At 42.0% G+C, this 20,866-nt stretch overlaps 1 protein-coding gene and 1 long non-coding RNA gene across 3 annotated transcripts in view; one reads left to right on the forward strand and one right to left on the reverse strand.

The window, feature by feature from the left end:
- The window catches only part of TEX9 (testis expressed 9), a 448,029-nt gene extending 445,995 nt beyond the window's left edge, over positions 1–2,034 (reverse strand). For both annotated transcript variants that reach the window (XM_085644128.1, XM_085644127.1), the window contains exon 1: positions 1,973–2,034. In XM_085644128.1, the coding sequence (XP_085500254.1) occupies positions 1,973–2,020 (48 nt within the window). In that variant the 5' untranslated portion in view covers positions 2,021–2,034. The remainder of the gene's footprint in view (positions 1–1,972) is intronic.
- Positions 2,035–2,128: 94 nt separating this feature from the next.
- Positions 2,129–4,944, forward strand: LOC146860271 (uncharacterized). Its single transcript, XR_014979123.1, has 2 exons — positions 2,129–2,607; positions 3,932–4,944. It is a non-coding gene; the product is annotated as an uncharacterized LOC146860271 (long non-coding RNA).
- The last annotated feature ends 15,922 nt before the right edge of the window (positions 4,945–20,866 follow it).

Raw genomic sequence — 20,866 nt, forward strand, 5'->3', positions numbered from 1 at the left:
ACCCACAAAATTGTTGTCGGACATCCCAGGCTCGACTCTCGGATAGAGCCAGCGATTCACTTCGACTTTCTTTGGGTCGCATCTGTTGCTGCAGGCATGTGACCCTGGATGTCAATAGTTCAGTACAGTTCAGCACTAAACAAGCATTTAGAATGCAATGGTCTCGGCATTGGTAAAATTAGAGCTATTGGCATTGCTCATGACATTATTTTTGTTTATGTTTTTGTTTTTAAAACATTTAAAGAAACGGCATTGTCATGAGCAATGCCAATAGCTCTAACTTTAACAATGCCGAGACCGTTGCATTGTAAATGCTTGTTGTTACATAACGTGAACTTGGCACAAGGACATTACAGCACTTTACACAAGCATCATATTACATTAGACAAGGTCAATTTTTTGTTTTTGCTTTTAGGCACTGGTGAATTAATTGATTTGCCCAGAGTCCATGATGTTGATTCTAGGCCAGCACTCGAACCTGGTTCCCCAGTTCCAGACGGTAGCTCTAGACCAGCCCTTCGTTAAATGAGTACCCTGCTTATAGTCAGGGCACAAGTCGGGGATACACGCAGGTGGACAGCGTCCACCCACTATTTTCACATGGTGAAAGCCGTCCACTCTGCCAAGAATGTGTGTCCCACTGAATAATGTGCTGAACTTATCCCGGCATAATTTCCAAACATCGGGACTGTGGTAAACTACTTCTCTGCTATTCCTACTGTATTGCTCTGTTGGAATGTATAATGACATCATAGAATGCCAGAGTGCCTATCTGTGTTTAGTGTGTCAGTTGATCATCTCAGGCTGAGCTGCTAGGAGCTTGCATCTGTACCTTCTATCCTCTCCTACTCACCTAGCTTAGAACCAAGCTACAATAAAGGATTATTCAACCATACAGAAGGACTTTGTATCTTCCTTTACTACAGGGACACTTTCAGCAACGCCTGCACGTGGTTTGCTTTCCATCTGCAACAAGCAACAAAGTGCAGGCAGGGACCGGTCTTTCTTATATTAGACTTCTGCTGGGCTCATAACAAGGGCCAAATTTGAGGGGTCATCAGGCCTCCTTTTGTTGGGGTCTATTGGCTGGGAGCAGTCAGGAGCCTCACACCGGATGCAAATGAAGCGGAGGGGAAACAAAGGCGCAAACCTTGTTAGCACTTCACACATACTTAAGAGAGGCAGCTTTTCACTTTGTTCAGTCCCTGTTTAAGAGTTATGCATGCACTAAGAACGTCAGATATGTTGGTCTTTCCCAGTATTTACACAAAACAAATTGCATTTATATAGAGCTTACTTTCCCTGTGGAGAACTTGAAATAATTAAAGTACCACTATTTTTTCTTGTCTAGCTTTACTCATTCCATTTCAGGGTGTCAAGAGCGCTTTCCGTCAGACGTGCATATTATATATACACATTACATTAGTTTGTAAATAAATGTACAGAATGTGTGAAATAAAACTGGGTGTTTACAAGGTGTAGAACGTAGAAGTCACATATAATCTTCCATAGGTCACTGTGATATTATCCTCGCAATGCCATCAAATGTACGAGTGACCTGCTAAACACATTTGAAGGCTTAAGAACTGATGCCCCTTCTTGTGATGTCAATTCCTGTGATGCCACGTGTAATAGCACGGACCGTGATGCCATGCGCTGTGATGTCACGAACATAAGTACATCATATATTGGCTAAAGTACGTACAAAAGAGTCATAAATAAAGGTAAACAGTATTCAGAGGTCATTCGGGGCACAAAACGGCTCCCTGGTGAAACGTGGAACAACAAACCTGCAAAAAACGCCAAGCTGCTCTGTCGTTTAAGTGTCTGGTCCGTGAGTGTCTGCAGAGTGTGCTGCCCTTAGAACTTAGGGGGAGAATAATATTGCGGGGACAGAGGCGCCATGCATTGCTCTCTGAAAAGCACAGTAAACGCCCAGTAAAAAACACAAAGAGCAGACATTCCACCTTACCTTTCCACCTGCAGAGGTGAGCGCAGATATGCTCCGAGACTCCGCCATCTTCCGGCACTCGAATAGGTAGCTGTGCTAGCTTTTGTGGCGTGTTCCCTAGCAACTACTGAAACAATATCGCGAGAGTTAGGAAAAAGTGAACGGCGAGAAGAGCACAGGGGCTTTCCTCGAGAGATCTGTTGAACGTGTCGCACTTTGACTTGGTTTTATAGTAACTGCTTTGTTGCTTTTCTCTAAAGTAGTGATTTGCTGAAACATATGCTTGTTGAAGCAAGCACTTGTTTGTTTTTTCCAGGCTGCACCAATTGACCACTAATGACACACCCTGCGGGTCTCTGGCACCCCGGGCCGTACAGCAAAAACAAACTTGGCAAGGTGTGGCAACAAGTGACGTCTCAATGAGGTCGCGGTCAGTGCGTGCCTACTAGACATAAACATTGGTTTTACTGATTTAATCACTGATTCGTTGAACTGTTCTCTAATTTCAGTACCTTTTAAAAACAACTTTAATCTCCGTAACTTTTTTAAAAGTGAAATTGAAGTAACGACAGGCTCCAGAGAAGAGTAATATGCACCGGTTTTTTTGGCTCAGTAACTCGCAGGGTGGCAAAGCAGAGATACGCAGCAAGCCCACTGTAAGTACCTCAAAGAGAGCCTCTGTAAACATTTTATAATACCTCGTTAAGGAATCCCTGTTGTGTTTATACATATGTCAGATTTATGCCTAATGTACCTATATCATCTTTAGCTGTGTTCTCTGGCACCTGCACTTGTTCTCATTCTACTTTACAGTGGAATTCCCACGAGAGGCGTAGAAAAGATGGAGCGAGGGAAGGTGTGCATTTCGGTGCTCTGCTGTATCGGTGTTTCAATCTACGATAGAGCATCTTTAATATGTATACGAAGTGGGGAATAAAAAGTTGGGGAACTGTGGGTGGAGAATCGGAGGACGGGAATAATCCGAGGATGTGATCAGTGGGCGGAGTCAGAGGTGTGTCCAGAATGCGCAAAACATTCAATTTGTTAGTATTTGTTTGGCATTTCACTAAGTTACAGGTTATTATGTTATTTAATTCAACCAATGTATGCACATGATTATTTAAGGTTTAATGAGTTATAAACATTAAAATACATTCACAAACTGGGATATGTTGGTGCCAGGGGCGCAACTAGACCCACACTTCAGGGATGGGTTCGGGAGGGGGAGGTAATACTCAGAAAAGTTGGAGTGGAGCCATTTTCAGAACTGAATCAAAAGTACTTGTAGGGGCTCCCATTATATTTCTGGTACAATGCCATGATATGGGGTGTCATTGTTCTCAAAGAAATGCGGCCAATAATCAATTTTTAAGTACACTGACAAGTGCTGTTGGTCTCAACATAAGAAGTCTTAACAATATTGAGGGTTCTTCCTCAAGAAATCTTAGCAGCATTCATATTGCTTTTGACATATTAAGACATTAGAACAGGTAAGATGTGGAATTTCGAGTCCTACTGATGGAGCAAGGACGAAACTTGCTCGGAGCAATACCCCATTAACAGTACTAATCGGTAAAAAAATTAGTAGGTAAGACAAAATTAACATACACCCAATGCCTACATTTGGGGAGAAAAGCTTTACGCATGCTTCACTAAAGTTGAATAAAATGCAATGCGACTAAAACCTGCTTTGAACTGGAAAACGCTTTTGTGCATGTGCGAACCAGAATTATGTAGATAGTAACGTGCCTATCCCGTTTTGAGAAGGAAAACTCTCACGCATGCACAGGAATTACTAACGTTGGGTCTTGAGACACTGCATGCCCGGCATATGCTTGCTTGAAATTAAAGGAGAGCTATTGCTGCTAATGCGTCTGCTCAAAGAAAACATTAATAACATGGGACAGAGTAGAAATGGGTGAACAGTGAAAATCATATATTTGAGAAATTAACATCTGTTTATGATTCCTTTATTAATAGTGTGCGTTTGGGCCTACTGTTGCACGTGATGAAAGGAAAATGGCGGGGAAAGAGAAGAAAGCTTCACATGCGCAGTGAAGTCATAATGTAACCCGATGACCGCCTTGTTGACAGTCTGCCAAGATTCAAGGACGAGAGTCGTGTGAAAGAAGCCCTCAACTGCGGGACTTTATTGAGAAAATGTTATTTCATTTGCAACAATAGATGTATGGGAATTAAGTAAAATAAAATTTGTGAATGAGCTAAAGGGGAAGGGTTTGCCAGACAAAGAAGGATTAATAAAAATGAATATGTCAGCATGAGGTGACAACAACTCCCCTGCCCCTGTCCAATCAAAGTCCGTATTCCATCGATATTTGCCACATTTGAGGGTTGGACATGCAGAAATAAAGAGTATAATTAGAATGACTTAAGGAAAAGAGTAGTAGCTGACATTGATGCAGAAAGAGAGAGATTCGAGAGAGGTGAGAGCTGCTGCCGATAAGGAAAGGAGAGAACAGACTGGGAAGATTCACACCTGAATGACAACCTGAGTAGATTGAAGAATTCAGAAGAATATCGAGTCGGGAGAGAGTGTAAGAGAGGGAATTCGGAAGAATATCGAGGCGGGAGAGAGTGTAAGAGTGGGATGCGCCCTGCTGCATCGGGTTTGTAGAGAAGTTTAGTAAGTATTGTCCTGTCCTGAGCCTGTCCTTTAGTCTTTGTCTCCTGATTCTTAATCAGGGAACCTCCACCAGACCTTTGGCCAGAGGGTTGGTTTCCGTTATTACCATTGGGTAACTATTATTCTCTCTCAAATTTGCATATCCTTTTGCAAATGTATGATTTAGTATGCCTTTTGTCTCTACATCTATCCACTCTTAATGCATTGATTTGTTGAATGGGTCTGTAATTTTGAATGTTTTTGCTAAACAAATTTTCTCTCCCATGAAAGTTGATGGAGTTTGCACTGTGAATGTGTACTAATGAGCGTTCATTTATGACCGAGAGTTAGATAAAATCATTGAATCTTACCCAGAGTCTGTGGTTATTTCACTAAGATCTGTAAATTAGTTAGTTAATTGTTAATATCACCATCAACTACTCAACTAATGGTCCATTGACCAGCGGAAAGTGTTGATCTGTGAAGATTAGTTAAGATATTGAAATAATTTTCTCAAATGATTTTGAGGTTACAGTGAGCTAACTAAATAGAACTGAAGTGAAATTATAAAACTTGACCACCAGCGAAACAGCCAGGAAATTTGAATGTGTATATGGGCCCCATTGAAGTTTTCCTTGACTGTGAAGTGTTCGCTGGATCGGTTTTTCTGGTAGCAGAATGATGGTTATTATTGATTAGTTTGGTGATTATTGATTACTGATTATTATCTACTGGCGGTCGCCAGTAGATAGTTATAGTTAGGACCTATTTTCCATAGGAAATCCGCAACATTCTATTCCCAATAAGTCTGGCTCCGATTGACGAATCTTGGCATAATTTTCCAAACTTTTGGCCAGCTCCGCTCCGCTCCTACCCTGAAAGTTTTGCGGTGATTCGTCAAGCGGGGGCCGAGAAAAAAGGGGGGACCCAAAACGCGTTTTCCCCATGCAATTTCCCATAGGACCTGTTGTCGCAGCTACAGCCCGAACTGCTGAACGGAATTACACCAAATTTGGCAAAGAGGTAGTCCTCAATTCAGATTCATGCCTTTTGCTTAAATGGTGTAAATCCGTTCAGTAGTTCATGAGAAAATTAGGGTAAAAAAGTTAGTGATATCTATGGCCGAGGAGGATCCGCGCACCCTCCCTGCACCCAGCGCGCACCCTGCCGTGCACGAGCTGAATGCTAATTGGCTGTCAACACTCCAGATCAGGAAGTGTTGGCAGCCATCTTGTGCCTTGGTAGAACGGAGCTACGTTGCAGAGTGTTGTAAAAAGGGGCATGGCCTCTGAACACCTCTCTGCAATGCCGGCCCCTGGCGCATACTGGAGGTACCTGGTGGGCTAGTTAGCCCCCAGGGGACCTCAGGATTGAAGTGGAATTAATTCCCCGACTTAAAACGCTCCACAGGGCGTGTTTGCACACGTCACCTCAGGCCCCGCCCCCTTCCTTCACCATTGTACAAATATTCCTCTAAAATCAGCCAAACTACGAATTCCGATTTACTCACCTGTAATCAGGAGAGAACCCTGGGCTGCATCTTTTAGCCGAGCACTGACCCTGAAAAGTAATTCTAAGCGTACTTACCAGTAACTTGTATTTCCTTCCATAGGAATCCATTGTGTGGTTTTCACCAGAAAATGTTCTAAGTGTCCATTTTTGAAACGTACAAATATTCGTCTAAAATCAGCCGAAATACGAATTCCGATTTACTCACCTGTTATCAGGAGAGAACCCAGTGCTGCATCTTTTAGCCCAGCACTGACCCTGAAAAGTAAATCTAAGCGTATTTACCAGTAACTTGTATTTCCGTCCATAGGAATCCATTGTGTGGTTTTCAGCAGAGAAGTTTCTAAGTGTCTATTTTTACAAACTAAAAATATTCCTCTAAAATCAGCCGAACTACGAATTCCGATTTACTTACCTGTTATCAGGAGAGAACCCAGGGCTGCATCTTTTAGCCCAGCACTGACTCTGAAAAGTAATTCTAAGCGTACTTACCAGTAACTTGTATTTCCTTCCATAGGAATCCATTGTGTGGTTTTCACCAGAAAACTTTCTGTCTATTTTCACAAACTAAAATATTCCTAAAAAATCGTCTGTATGACTTAAAGACATTCTTTCAACTGTTTACAGGAGGTTGGCCAGTGCTGGATCCAGGATCCACCACTGAGTAAGAAAAAGTAACGATAACACTACTTATCTGCTAAGCGAATTTTCTGCCATAGGATAACATTGGTGATTCAAAGGGAAAACGTTTCTGTCAACTTTTAAAATACAATAATATTCCTTAAAAATTACTACTGTAACCAAAGCGCTTTTACTCAACTGTTTACAGGAGATGTCCAAGGACTGAATCTAGGATCCAGTCCTTGGTTAGAAAAGTAATCCATAAAGTAACTAATTGCATTTAATTAGAAATTCACATTGAGCTCAATGTTGCTTTGTGTTTGAAATTGTGTTGCCCATTGCAACAACTGTAACTACTGTACTTAAAAGTCTGTTGCCTATTTGCCAAGTATTTAAACTAAAGTAATTCATTCTGAGAAAGTATATTTTGTATTGTAATGTATAATGTAATTATAATGTAATTAAAAATATATATCTAAAATTAAATAGTTTTAAAAATGTAGTAAATCAGTATCAAAAAAATCAGTATAACAATTAATACATTAAAAATTGTCATTTACAAAACCTTTGAAATTCACTGAAAACACCATAGGTTTCAGGCCTGATATAGTTAGGAATTAGCATTTAAAAAATCTTTGAAATTCACTGAAAAAACCATAGGTTTCAGGGGCGTTATAGTTAGGAATTGGCATTTAAAAAACCTTAGAAATTCACTGAAAAAACCATAGGTTTCAGGGGCGTTATAGTTAGCTGGACATTTCCCTCGTACAAAACCCTAGAAATTCCCCCGTTATAGTTAGTTCAGCTAACTATAACTCGCGCCCCCGCAATGCACTGCTGATGACATCACATATTACATCACTCATGACATGGTCAGTGACATCACTGATTACATCACTGATGACATCTCAAATGACATCACTGATGACATCACTGATTACGTCATCCAGTGAGTCTGTGTTTCTGTAAAGTTTTAATATGTTTAATATATATAGGGAAAGGCCTGTTGAAGAATGAGTGGGTGTACAAGTGTGTGAATGGATGATTTTCTAGGTGCGTAACTGACTATAAGTGAGTCATTCAATGTATCTTACTGCAGACTAGTGACTAAACTGTGTGAATGTCTGTATGTGTCTGTGTGTTGGTGTATAAGTGGCTGCATGGTTTTGTGAACAGCTATATGAGTGTCTATATGGGTTATTGATTGGTTGTCTGAGTATCTGTATGGGTGCCTGAGTGTTTGTGTGGGTAGGGTGTGTGTGACTCTGCATAGATGTGTGAGTGGGTGTTTCTATGGATGCATGGTTTTAAGAGTGCAACTTTGATGGACTGTATGGTTGGGTGAGTGTATGTATGGGTGTGTTAGTGATTGAATGTTGTACATGTGTCAGTAACTACATATGTGAAACGCAGTGTATATGTGTGTAAGAGTATATAACTATATATATGTGAGAGTGTGATTGCGGGAGTGGCTGTATGGATGAGTGTGTGCTTGTATCAGTAATTGTATAAGAGCGTCAGAATTTGTTAGTATTTTTATGAGTAAGTGAACTTGAGTGTGTTTAATTGTGTAGGTGAGTAAATTGGACTGTGATTAATTATTTGCATGACTGACTAGGTGTGTCAGTACCTCAATGGATGATTGGCGGTGTGTGAGTGTCTATATAGCTGTATAAATGCATATGATAGTCCTGTACCGAGTGACTGTAAGTATGAGTGACTGTACAGGTGAGTGAGTGGAGATGTATGTAGACCTAAGAGTCAATGAGTGGGTATGTAGTTATTGGTATTGGAGCATCTATGGTTTTCAAAATGGCCATCTGAAATTTTGAGTCGGTGTATCAAAGGTTATATTAGGGTGTGAGAAGATGCACTAATTTATCACATGGATGACGCCATCAGTGATGTCATCAGTGATGTCATTTGAGATGTCATCAGTGATGTAATCAGTGATGTCACTGACCATGTCATGAGTGATGTAATATGTGACGTCATCAGCAGTGCATTGCGTGGGCGCGAGTTATAATTAGCTGAACTAACTATAACGGGGGAATTTCTAGGGTTTTGTACGAGGGAAATGTCCAGCTAACTGTAACGCCCCTGAAACCTATGTTTTTTTCAGGGAATTTCCAAGGTTTTTTAAATGCCAATTCCTAACTATAACGCCCCTGAAACCTATGTTTTTTTCAGTGAATTAACTATATGTTTAACACTAAAAGTTAATGTCGTGTTCTATGTTGTCTGGAAGTACAGGTACAGAGATACCTTGGAGTCCCGGGAACGGAATTTAAAAGAGTGTGGTAAGGAAATCACACTGCAGAAGGTTACTCGTCTGTTGTCATGTTACCTAAATGTTACGCAGGACTGTAGGTGTTATATTACGGTCTATATCGTATAAGAGTAGAGTCTGAGTGATAGCAAAGGGCCCACCTGTGAAAACTTGGCCTTACCCAAAGGAGGAGTATCCCTAAAGGAGTAATAGGTCCTCCCCGAGTTTAAGTGAAGGGTAAACAGTGGTTTTTACTCGTAGTGACAGGAAGTATTTTCTCTTTGAAGCGAGTGAAGAAACTATTTTTGATTTATCGGAGCAGACAGAGTAGCGCTGTTTTTACGTGGTTACTAGCAGAAATATATAAATAAAAGTTAGAAAATGCATTGTCGTATTACCTTGCGAAGGGAGGGTCGGTAGCAGGAGTCATACTGACGTCACAAAGAGCCGCGATGGCATTGGTCAGACAAGTGGGTGTGTTATAAGCTCTGATTGGCCAGGAGAAAAGAACTGTGTTGGTATTGGTTGGAGAGAAGAATACGTAGTGAGCCCTGATTGGACGGTTGGTGTGAGTCGCGCTGGTATAGGACGAGTGTTAGCAAATAGGATATGTGAAAATGCTAAAGAGTTTCTTGGATTTTGCCAATTGAATTAGTAAATCACAGAAATCGGAAGATGAAGTTGATTAATAAAATCAAGACTTTCTTTAAGAAGGAAAAAGGTGTAGTAACTAGGGAGGGAATTCTAATGTCACCTCCTAACACCCCTGCTTCCTTTATGATGATGGAACGAGGATATCATACGTGTGTATGGTAGGAAAATTGGGTGGAATATAAGAAAGGTGATGGTGTTCTAGCTTTTCCAGAACTTGGTACATTTAGTGTGAGAATTCTTCAGAATTTGAGAAATAGATGAATTCATTAGAAAAAACTCCTAGGTTAACACAGTATGAGGCTTTGGAGGAATGGGAAGTTGAGGCATTTGAACGAGAGAAATACAGAGCAGGTAGAAGAATTAATAGAGGATTTTAACCCAGATACCCATTTGGCACTAGAGGAGATCAAATGAAAAGATGGAGCAGAGCTGTAGTAACAGAGGGTTTATATCCCGTATTAATAGCTGAAGATCAAGAAGGGAGCAAATGTAAAGAAAAAACAAAACACATAGATATGACAGGAATAGGGTGTGATGAATCTGATGATGAGTTGTTGGAAGATATTCTAGTTAAAAGACCTCTGCCTTATTAAGAGAGTGCTAGAGATACAACTCCAAGTGCACCTATGATGGGAACACCATTGGTTCCACAAGTTCTATATGAGCCAACAGTCATCCGAGTATCACAAGAAAAGGAAAGGGATGCATTGAATAAAACAAAAGAAGAGATAATTCAGAAAATAAATCAGCTAGGCCTGAATGCTGAAGCATTGACAGTGCCAGTAACTATTGGTCATGATGTTCCATTATATGGTGACAAACGAGGTACACCGAAGTCACAAAATGTGACAGTCCCACAGAGTGGCGTTAGAAAAGAGATAGTGATGTCAGAAGATCAAATTAGTGAAAGTGATTCGAACGTCTCATTATTAGATCGCCCAAATCTTGAGACCGTGACTTTAACCCGAAAGAGAATTTCACCCATAGATATCAGGAGGAAAGTAACAACCGTCACTCCAGTGGCAGGAAATTCTACTGGAGTTTCACCAGAAGATCTAGAAGAATGGGCAAAAGGACTAGTAAGGAAGAAAGCTCAACCACAAACTACAGATGTAAGCAAGTTGAGAGTGGATTTGGAAGAAATGATTATTGGTACAATAAATCCAGACAGATTAGGTTCATATGGAGATGACAAATTATTGTTTTTGTGCAAGAGTATAACCTGGAGAGCAAATAATCTTCATGAGAAGATAGTGGAAGCAGCTTTAGAATTTGGAATAGATGTAGAAAAGTCAAAAATGTTGCAAAAACCATATAGAAAGACAGGTGGGCCTTCAGAGGAAGTAATGAATAAATATCACCAGGTGATTACTTTCCTGAAAGGAAAAATTCCCCCTAAAGAAACAGATTGGGTTAAAATAGACAGGACAACTCAAGAACCAAAGGAGTCAGTGCACGCATATTTATTTATTTATTTATTTATTTCTAACATTTATTGAGCGCAAGCGAATACCCGTAGGCGTCTCGGCGCTAGACTATACAGCTATCTTTCCCCAAGATATTGATAACTTCGGAAGATCATGGGCAGTGTCACTGGTTAAACAGCCAGGTTTTTAGTTTCTTCAGAAACTACAAAAGTGAGGGGCTGGTTCTGATATGTTGTGGCAAAGTATTCCATATCTTAGGAGCCGCAGCTGAAAATCGGCGGTCACCCCAGGAGACTGTTTTGGAACGTGGAACCACTAATTGGTTGAGAGTTATGGATCAAAGCTGTCTGAACGGTTTATAGGGTATAAGCTGGTCCTTGAGGGGGCGTGGTCCTTGATCGTGAAGTGCCTTGTAGACTATGCAGAGTGATTTAAACTTGATCCTGTTTTGGATCGTCAACCAGTGGTATGTCCTTATAGTATCAGAAATGGGTGCTAACTTGGGTGTTTTAGCATACTATGAAAGGTTACTACAAGTGTTTAAACAGTAGAGTGGATTTGAGAACATTGGTGATAAAGATATGGGATATTTTGTATATAGGTTTGTGTATGGATTGAGATCAGAAATTAGATGATTCAACAGCATATGCTTTGCCGGCCAAGTAAGCCTATTGATATTTTGATGTATGCGAAGTATTGTAGTGATGACATTGATGCCAAACACTAAAGGCTAAAAGATAAAATGATGTGGGCACAAGTGAAGTTGGCAGAACACCAAGAGATAAATCCAGTTTCTCAAAATGATAGAAGAATGGTCAGAATTAGAATAGTCAAGTGTCAAATGGAAATTAAGGAAAAGGATGAATGTATAGAGAAGAAGCGAAAAAGAAATTTCCTTGTCATGGGGCGGAAAGCTTGGACATTGGAAGAATGAGTGTAGAAATATTCAACAGAATAATGGGGTAAATCAAATTTTAAATCCACAGATGCAGAGTGAGGTGGTTGTGAACCAGCAACAGGTAGTTACTCCTCAGTTGCACAAGCCCCTATGCCCAACAATGTGAGCGCTCAGGTGCAGAGATACAGTGTGAGCACTGGATTTCGTGGAGAAAGTGGTAAGAATACACAGACAGTTCAGCAATATTGGATGCAAAGTAATGAGAGTGATTCAGAGATGTCCCATTGATGGTGCCTTAGAGGGGAGGAAGAGTGCGTGCTTGGCGCATCTTTGGCGGTAGATCCGTCAGGTCCATTTGTTGATGGAAAGGTTGAAGGAAATTACATTACTTTTCTAGTGGATACTGGCGCTACCCATTCTACTGTGAGAGCAGCAGAAATTCTAAATCTACCCCTCTCGGGAGAAACTATCCAAGTTGTAGGAGTCTCAGATAACCAAATAAGGACCCCAGTCACAAACCAATAGAAGTGAATATTGGTAATTTCAAAGACATCCGGCGGTTTGTGGAATGTGATTCAAGTCCGGTGAATTTATTAGGGAGGGACTGCTATGCAAGATGAATTGTACCATCTTCTGTACGCCTGATGGTAATGCTTTCCAAACACCTGATTAAGATATAGCCTTTAAAATTATGTTGGCGAAACAGGGAACAGAAGTGGATGACATTTTTTCACTTCTAACTGAAAGTTATTTGCCTGATGAATTGAAAAGCACAGTGAGGTCAGAGGTGTGGGATTTTTCAGGAAAAGAAGTTGGTCTGATGGCAAATGTAGACCCAATTAAAATAGTGGTGAAAGAGGGTGCAATATATCCTAAAACTCCTCAATACAAAATGAGTCCTGAAGTAAAGGCAGGAATTGCCCCAGTAATTGATCAGATGATTGAACAAGGTAATCTAAAAGAAATATTGGGCAGTCCTTGTAACTCGCCAATCATGGGGCTCAAAAAGCCTGGTGGCAAATATAGAATAGTGCGAGATTTGAGGAAAATCAATAAAATAGTAGTACCCTGTTGTCCAGTGGTACTAAATCCAGCAGTGATTCTTTATCAGATACCGTGGGATGCCCATTGGTATATTGTGATTGATTTGTGTCAGGCATTCTTTTAGATTCCCTTGCATACGGATAGTCAATATCTTTTTGCATTCCGGTTTGGAGACCGTGTTTTGGCAAGGTGCTGAGTTCGTCTAAGGTACACAGAGAGTCCCTTGATTTTCAATCAGATCCTGAAAAATGTTTGGAGACTTTGGTTATGCCAGGAAATTTGGTCTTGGATCAGTATATTGATGACCTACTGGTGGCATCAAAGACACGAGAAGCTTGTGTCATTGACACAATAGCTTTACTGAACCATTTAGCAGAAGGGGGACACAAGGTATCGCCAGAAAAATTACAGATTTGCCAACAAGAAATTCAATATTTAGGACAGAACATAGAAAGGGGTGTAAGAAAAGTGACGCCAGAAAGAATTAAAGTGATTCCACAAATGAGTCTGCCTAAAACTAAGAAAGAAGTGCAAATGTTGGATACTGTTGCCAGTGGATCAGTGGATTTTCACTACTTGCAAAACCTTTAATAAGGTTGACTCGAAAGGATGTGATAGATCCGATTGAGTGGGATGATGAAAGTGGGGAAGCATTCATAAAACTGAGAGATTAATTGTGTCAAGCACCAGCATTGGGAATGCCAGATTATACAAAAGAGTTTGCTTTGTTCTGCTGTGGAAGAGAAGGTTGTGCACTCTCAGTATTAACACAGAGACACGGATTGTCACGAAGTCCAGTAGCATACTTCTCTGCTACTCTGGATCCAGTGGCTGCAGTATTACCTGGCTGCTTAAGAGCAGTAGCTGCTACTTGTGTGAGTCTGGAACAGAGTAAATCAATTGTGATGGGACATCCCATACAAGTGTATGTGCCACATTCAGTTGAGATCCTTTTAACAAGGACTCATAGTCAGCACTTGACCCCTAGTCAGCTGACTAAGTATGAACAAGTAATTTTGGGTGCTGAAAATGTAAATGTGACAAGATGCACCATGATGAATCCAGCAACATTGTTGCCTGATTCATATTGTGAGGATGTGAAGGAGGAAGCCGATCATGATTGTTTGGACGTGACAGATATGTGTACAAAGCCCAGACCCGACATACTTGACGTTCCTTAAGAAGAGTCAGATTTTGTAATGTTTGTAGATGGGTCATGCTTGAGGGTAAATGTAGAATCGAGTTCTGCTTATGCTGTCTGTACTGTATCAGGTATCTTGGAAGTTTCCTGCCTATGAGGAGTCAAGTCTGCACAAATAGCCGAATTGGTTGTTTTGACAAAAGCATGCAAAATTTGGAAGAAACTGAGAATAACCATATTTACGGATAGTCAATATGGTTTTGGGGTTGTGCATGACTTCGGCCAATTATGGCTGAAAAGGGGATTTCTGACTTCTTCAGGTTCTCCTATCAGGAATGGCAAAAATGTTAAAGAACTATTGGATGCATTGCAATTACCAAAATAATTTGCAGTGGTCAAATGTGCCGCACATAAGTCAGGAAATGAATATGTGACACAGGGTAATCGGTACGCTGACCAAGTTGCACAATTTTGTGCTCGAAATACAATGTCTTTGAACAGAGGGTTGGAAAACGGGATGCTACTAATTGCCAACTAATGTATTTCTCTGCTTTTGAAACATTAGACGAAGTTAGGCAATTGCAGGATGAGGCAGATGCAAAAGAAAAGGATCTCGGGATCAAATCAGGTTAGACAAGAAGAGTGGACGATGAAGTATGGGTGTGTCAGATGGTAGACCAATAATGCCAGATAGTTTGTTATCACAAAGTGCTAGGGTATATCATGGAGCTACACACATTGGGAGGGATGCCATGATTAGACATTTCACACAGACATGGTACAATCCCAAGTTTAGGGTAATTGCAGAGAGTCTCTGCCAGAGGTGTTTGACCTGCCAACAGCAAAACCCAGGTAGAAAAACTGTTGTCAGTTGGGGAAAAATTGGAAAAGCAGAGGGACCATTTACAAGATTGCAGCTTGACTCCATTGAGTTGCCAACGTGCATCGGTTTGAAGTATGTCCTTGTCATTGTGTGTCTGTTTTCTCAATGGGTAGAAGCCTATCCTACAAGAAGGAATGACAGTCTCACAGTTACTGTTGAGAGTGCTCATTCCCAGATTTGGATTTCCAGTCACTTTGGAATCAGAAAGAGGACCTCATTTTAACAATGAGATCATTCAATTAATTTGTACAGCTATCAAAATTGAGCAGAAACTATACTGTGCCTATCGACCAGGAGCCTCTGGAGTGGTTGCGCAACTCAATGGCACAATAAAATTGAGTTTAAGAAAAGTGTGTGCATCCACTTAATTGAAATTGCCTGATGCTTTGCCCCTTGTAATGATGAGTCTTAGAAGCATTTCTGACAGAAGAACATGATTAAGTCCACACAAGATCCTCATGGGAAGTGCAATGAGACAAGTATTTGTACCTGGAAACTGATGAATATAACTGATGATCTAGTGTTGGACTATTCTAAAGGACTAACTGATCTGGTACGTTCTGTGTCTAGCCAGGTTGAAGATGCAACCACAGCACAGCCGAATCAAGCTCATGATTTGTGTCCAGGAGACTGGGCCGTGGTAAAGACGCACACAAGGAAATCATGCTTAGAACCCAGGTGGAAAGGACCTCTTCAAATTATATTGGTCACGACAACAGCAGTGAAGTGTGCTGGCTTGCCAAATTTGATCCATGCCAGTCATACACAAAGAGTCCCAAGTCCATCTGAACGACAAGAGCAGCAACTGGTAGAACAAAGAGAAGAACCAGAAGCTGAAAGTTGTGAGAGGTCGAAGATGAGCAACCAAGTACAAGTCAAATAGGGTGGGCTCCAGTTACTGGGTCTCAGGAGACTGCTGTAGAGATCGAGGAATAGCAAGAGACTGAAAGACCAGAATGAATTGAAACTGAAAAACAAGATCGAGCTCAACAAAAAGAAGAGAAGGAAAAACTGACAGGTACAGAACAAATTTAGTCAACCGAAGAACCTACTACAGAAAATCTAGATCAAGCTCAATTAGAGGTAGGAAGAAAAGGACTGAAAGATTCAGAACAATATAAATCAACAGTGAGATTAAACGGGGATAAAACTGAGGTCCTCATCCTGGGGAAAGATAAACATCTTTGGAATTCGTCTCACTGGCCCCAAGAAATGGGTCCATTTCCTCTGCCAGTTAGTCAAGCCCGCGACTTGGGATTTATTATCGACAGTCAACTTTCTATGCGGCTACAAAAAGTTAACACCGCTGGTACCTGCTTTTTCATATTCAGATGGTTACGAAAGATCATTTGGATGCTTCCTCTCTCTACACAGAGAACTCTTGTCATCTCTCATCTGGACTACGGGAATGTACTCTATCTAGGAAGCAACAAGGAATTTCTGAAAAAGCTCCAGGTAGTCCAAAATTCCGCGGCGCACTTTCTTTGTCACGTCTCCAGGAAAGTTTTCATCTCTCCCTTTCTTCACAGCCTTTACTGGCTTCGTATTGGCAGCCGAATTAAATTTAAGACTCTCTGCCATATTTTTAAAATAAAACTAGGTGCAGCACCGTTGTACCTGCAGGAACTTATCTGTCCCTATACGCCGCTTCGTGATTTGCGCTCCTCCACTCTAGCTAATCTGGTGCTTCCCAGATTTAAACTGACCAGAATGGGTGGACGCTCCTTTTCCTACCTTGGACCTAGACTCTGGAACTCTCTTCCTCTTCACATGAAACAGGAGTCTTCGTATCTGAAGTTTCGACGAGACCTAAAGACCTGGCTCTTCACCCAGTAATTGGCTTAGGTACCTTGTCTAGATTCTGGACTTATTGCGCCGGGAAACCCTGAATGGGGTAGCTGTGCGCCCTACAAATGTAACTAATAATAATAATAATAATAACAGAAAGTAAAAGATCAGAAAGTCCAGAACAAACTCAGCTAAAAGAAAGAGAAAACAAAGAACATTAGAAATAAGCAAGGAAGGTGAAAAGGCAGTACAAGCAAAGAGGATCAGAAAGGGTGATTACTGGCCGAGTGGAGTGAAAAGACTGAGATACTTTCTAAGAAGAAAAACAGGGAAAAAACTAGAACAAGTAAATGAGTTGTCAAGTCAAGTAGAACAAGGACAATCAAGAAGAAGGTCTCTATGGAAATCAGGGAGAGTGAGAGTACCGAGCAGAAAATATAAGGCTCCTGAATGGACATATGTGATCCTTGAGGAATTTGAAAATCTTGATCTAAACGAAGAACAAGAAGGTGTCTCTATTGAAAGAACTGGTGAGAGCAAAGTGAGACCACCTTAAAAGGAAAGGATTTTGACACAGAGTGGAAATTTGACAAATCAATAAAGGAGAGAATATAGAAAAGGGGGCAAAGATGAAAAGCTTTTTGAGGTGTGGGATCACACCAAGATTTTGTTTTTAGAAAAAAATGTTAGATTCAATTTTCTCAACTTATTCTTCATTCAGTACAAAAATGGCAGAAACAAAAGTGACTGAACGTCCAAAATCTAGTCGAAAACAAAGATGTACAAAATATTGTTTGTGCAGTGTTTTAATACTAATGTCCATGTGGTTATTACTAACTGTGGTGGTACCTGTTGTAATGGTAACTAATAATAGAAATAACACTAATGCAAGTGATCGAGTGAATACAGTTACTAAAAAGACCACTACCAATAATTTAGAGCAAATGGTTGAGAGCATGTATCATCAAGACAAATAAAATAGTTATTCATCATTAAATGTATTTACTAAACTTTTTTATGAATATGTAGATACTATGGATGTGAGTGATTGTTATGTTTGCTTGAAATTGCCTTCATCTGTCTCAGAAGGGGTGACATATCACCACCTTCCTTTAACATATGGTGTATCATGTAGTGTTGTGTCCAGTTTGTTTTATGTAACAGGCAAGTTGCAGTACTACTATTCAAATGTGGATTTGGTATTCTCAGTAATCCTTATTCGAAGAAACATGAACCCAGTGCTTAGTGGTAACGATGCAAAATTCATGGGTGAGGTTTTCTTAACAACAAACTCAATAGACATAACTTATGCTCATAAGAATAACCTAACCTGTATTTTACATGATGAGGAGAAAGATTTTCTTAATTTAGTAGAGGAGAGAAGGCAGGATTTCCAAAAGATGGCTGTTGAACAGAAGTCACCTCCATGGGCTAATAAGGAAGGGGACTATAAGAAAGACGAGACTCATGCTGCAATGTCCCTAGATTTGTCAAAATTGGGGAAATTCTGTCTGCACAGACTAAAAACAGACTATAACAACATTTTCATTGGTTCTAGTGAATGTGAACATACCTTCCTAATTATGGGGGGACGGAGACTAAAAGGTGGAGCTGACCCTGTTTTTCCAGGGATCTATTACGTGTGTGGAAAAAAATCCTATTGTGGGTTGCCCACACGATGGTAATCAATCAATCAATCAGGCGTTTGTTGAGTGCGACTACTCACCCGTAAGGGTCTCAAGGCGCTTAGGGTAGGGGGGGTGTGGGTTCCAGTCCATCAAGGAGGGGGTCTGTCGAAGATCCAGGTTTTGAGGTTTCTTGCGAAGATGGGGAGCGATGTTGTCTGTCTGACGTGGAGCGGAAGGTCGTTCCAGGCTTTGGCTGCGAGGAAGGAGAAGGAGCGGCCTCCCGATCTGGTCTTTCTGGTGCAGGGGACCACAGCGTAGGAGATCTGGGCTGATCGTAGGGTCCTTTGGGGTGCGTGGAATTTGAGTCGGGTGTTGAGGTATGCTGGTCCGGTGTCATGGAGGGCCTTGTGTGCGTGAGTGAGTATCTTGAAGGTGATTCTAGCCTCGACGGGGAGCCAGTGGAGTGTGCGCAGGTGCTTCGAGATGTGGCAGTGTTTTGGCAGATTGAGGACCAGTCTTGCGGCGGTGTTCTGGATGCGGGTGAGATTTTTGTTTATTCCGGCATAGAGTGCGTTGCCGTAGTCGAGTCTGCTGGTGACCAGGGCGTTAGTGACGGTCTTTCTGTGTTTGAGGGTGAGCCATTTGAAGGTCTTACAAAGGAGGCGGATGGTGTGGAAGCAGGAAGATGAGACGGAGTTGATCTGGCGGTCCATTTTGAGCTCGGAGTCCGGGATGATTCCCAGGTTGCGTGCGTGGTTCATGGGGGTTGGCGGGTTTCTGAGGGCGGTGGGCCACCAGGTGTCGCTCCAGGCATCTGGGTTTGGGTTCATGATGAGTACTTCTGTTTTTATTGTTGTTTAGTTGTAGGCAGCTGTTTTTCATCCATTTGGTGATGGCTTTCATGCCTTCTCAAAAGTTGTGTCTGGCAGTGTTGGGTTCGTTGGATAGGGAGAGGATGAGTTGGGTGTTGTCTGCGTATGACACAATGTTGAGTCCGTAGGTTCTGACGATGGGGGCGAGTGGAGCCATGTAGACGTTGAAGAGTGTCGGGCTGAGGGAGGAGCCCAGGGGGACTCCGCAGGTGGTGGGTGTAGGGTCTGAGTGGAAAGGGGGGAGTCTGACCCGCTGCATTCTGCCAGAGAGGAAGGAGCGGATCCAGTCGAGTGCCTTGTCCTGGAGTCCTGCATCGTGGAGTCTGCGGTGAGATACTGTGTAGAACACCACTGAGAGGTCGAGGAGGTTGAGGGCTACTTTTTCTCCTTTGTCCAGTAGGGTACGGATGTCGTCTGTTGCGGTGAGGAGGGTGGTTTCCATACTGTGGTTTTTTCTGAAGCCGGATTGGGAGGAGTTGCGGATGTTGTGCTCTTCGATGAATGTGGCGAGTTGGCTGTTGATGGCTTTCTCAATGACTTTCGCTGGGAAAGGGAGGAGGGAGATGGGTCTGTGGATTTTTAGGTTGGTGGGGTCTGCTGTGGGTTTCTTCATGAGAGGGTTTACCTTGGCGTGTTTCCAGTCGTCGGGGAACGTGGCGGTCGCCAGGGAGCGGTTGATGGTGTGGGGGAGCATGGGTGCCATGGTGTCAGCTGCTCTGTTGAAGATGTGGTGGGAGCAGGGGTCCGTGGGGGCCCCTGAGTGGATTGACTTCATTATCTTCAGTGTGTCTTCTGTGGTGATGGCTGTCCAGTTGTCAATCGCTGGTTTCTGGGTGTCGGGGTGGTTGGTTAGGGTTCAGTGTGTTGGTTGTCTTTGTCAAAGTTGTTGTAGATACTCTTGATTTTGTGGTGGAAAAAGATGCTGAGTTTGTCGCAGAGGTCTTGTGAGGGAGGGATGTCAGTGGACTCGCTGGTGGGTTGGGCGAACTCCTTGATGATGTTGAAGAGTTCTTTGCTGTTGTGCGCATCGGTGGAGATTGTCTTCAATCGCTTTTTTCCTCGTTTCTCTGATGAGTTGGTGGTGGGCATTGGTGGCGGCTCTGAAGTTGTGTTGGCTTCTGTGGATTTGGTGTTCCTCTGGCCTTTTCGAGGCGGCGGCAAGTGCGTCTGGACTCTCAAAGATCGGTGGTAAACCATCTGGGTTTCTTGCCGCTGGTATTGTTGTTTTTCTTGAGGGGGGGCTATGGTGTTGGTGCTCTCTGAGATCCATCTATGCAGGGTTGGGGCTGCGGTGTTGAGGGTCATAGTTTTCCACGATGTTTGGGGTGGAATTGTTGAGTGAGGAGAAGAGCTGGTCGTCGGTGATTTTGGTCCACTTTCTTGATAGGAGCAGGTGCTGGTGTCTGTGGATGGTGGGTGTTCTGAAAGTGAAGTGGACGCAACGATGGTCAGTCCATGGAAGTTTGGTGGTGTGGCTGAAAGTGATGGTGTTTCCTGTAGTGAAGAGGGGGTCGAGGGTGTAGTTGGTGGATGCAATGGCCTATGGGGAGATGATGTC

This window comes from Triturus cristatus, chromosome 3_1 (genome assembly GCF_964204655.1).
Source record: "Triturus cristatus chromosome 3_1, aTriCri1.1, whole genome shotgun sequence".
Lineage (NCBI taxonomy): Eukaryota > Metazoa > Chordata > Amphibia > Caudata > Salamandridae > Triturus > Triturus cristatus.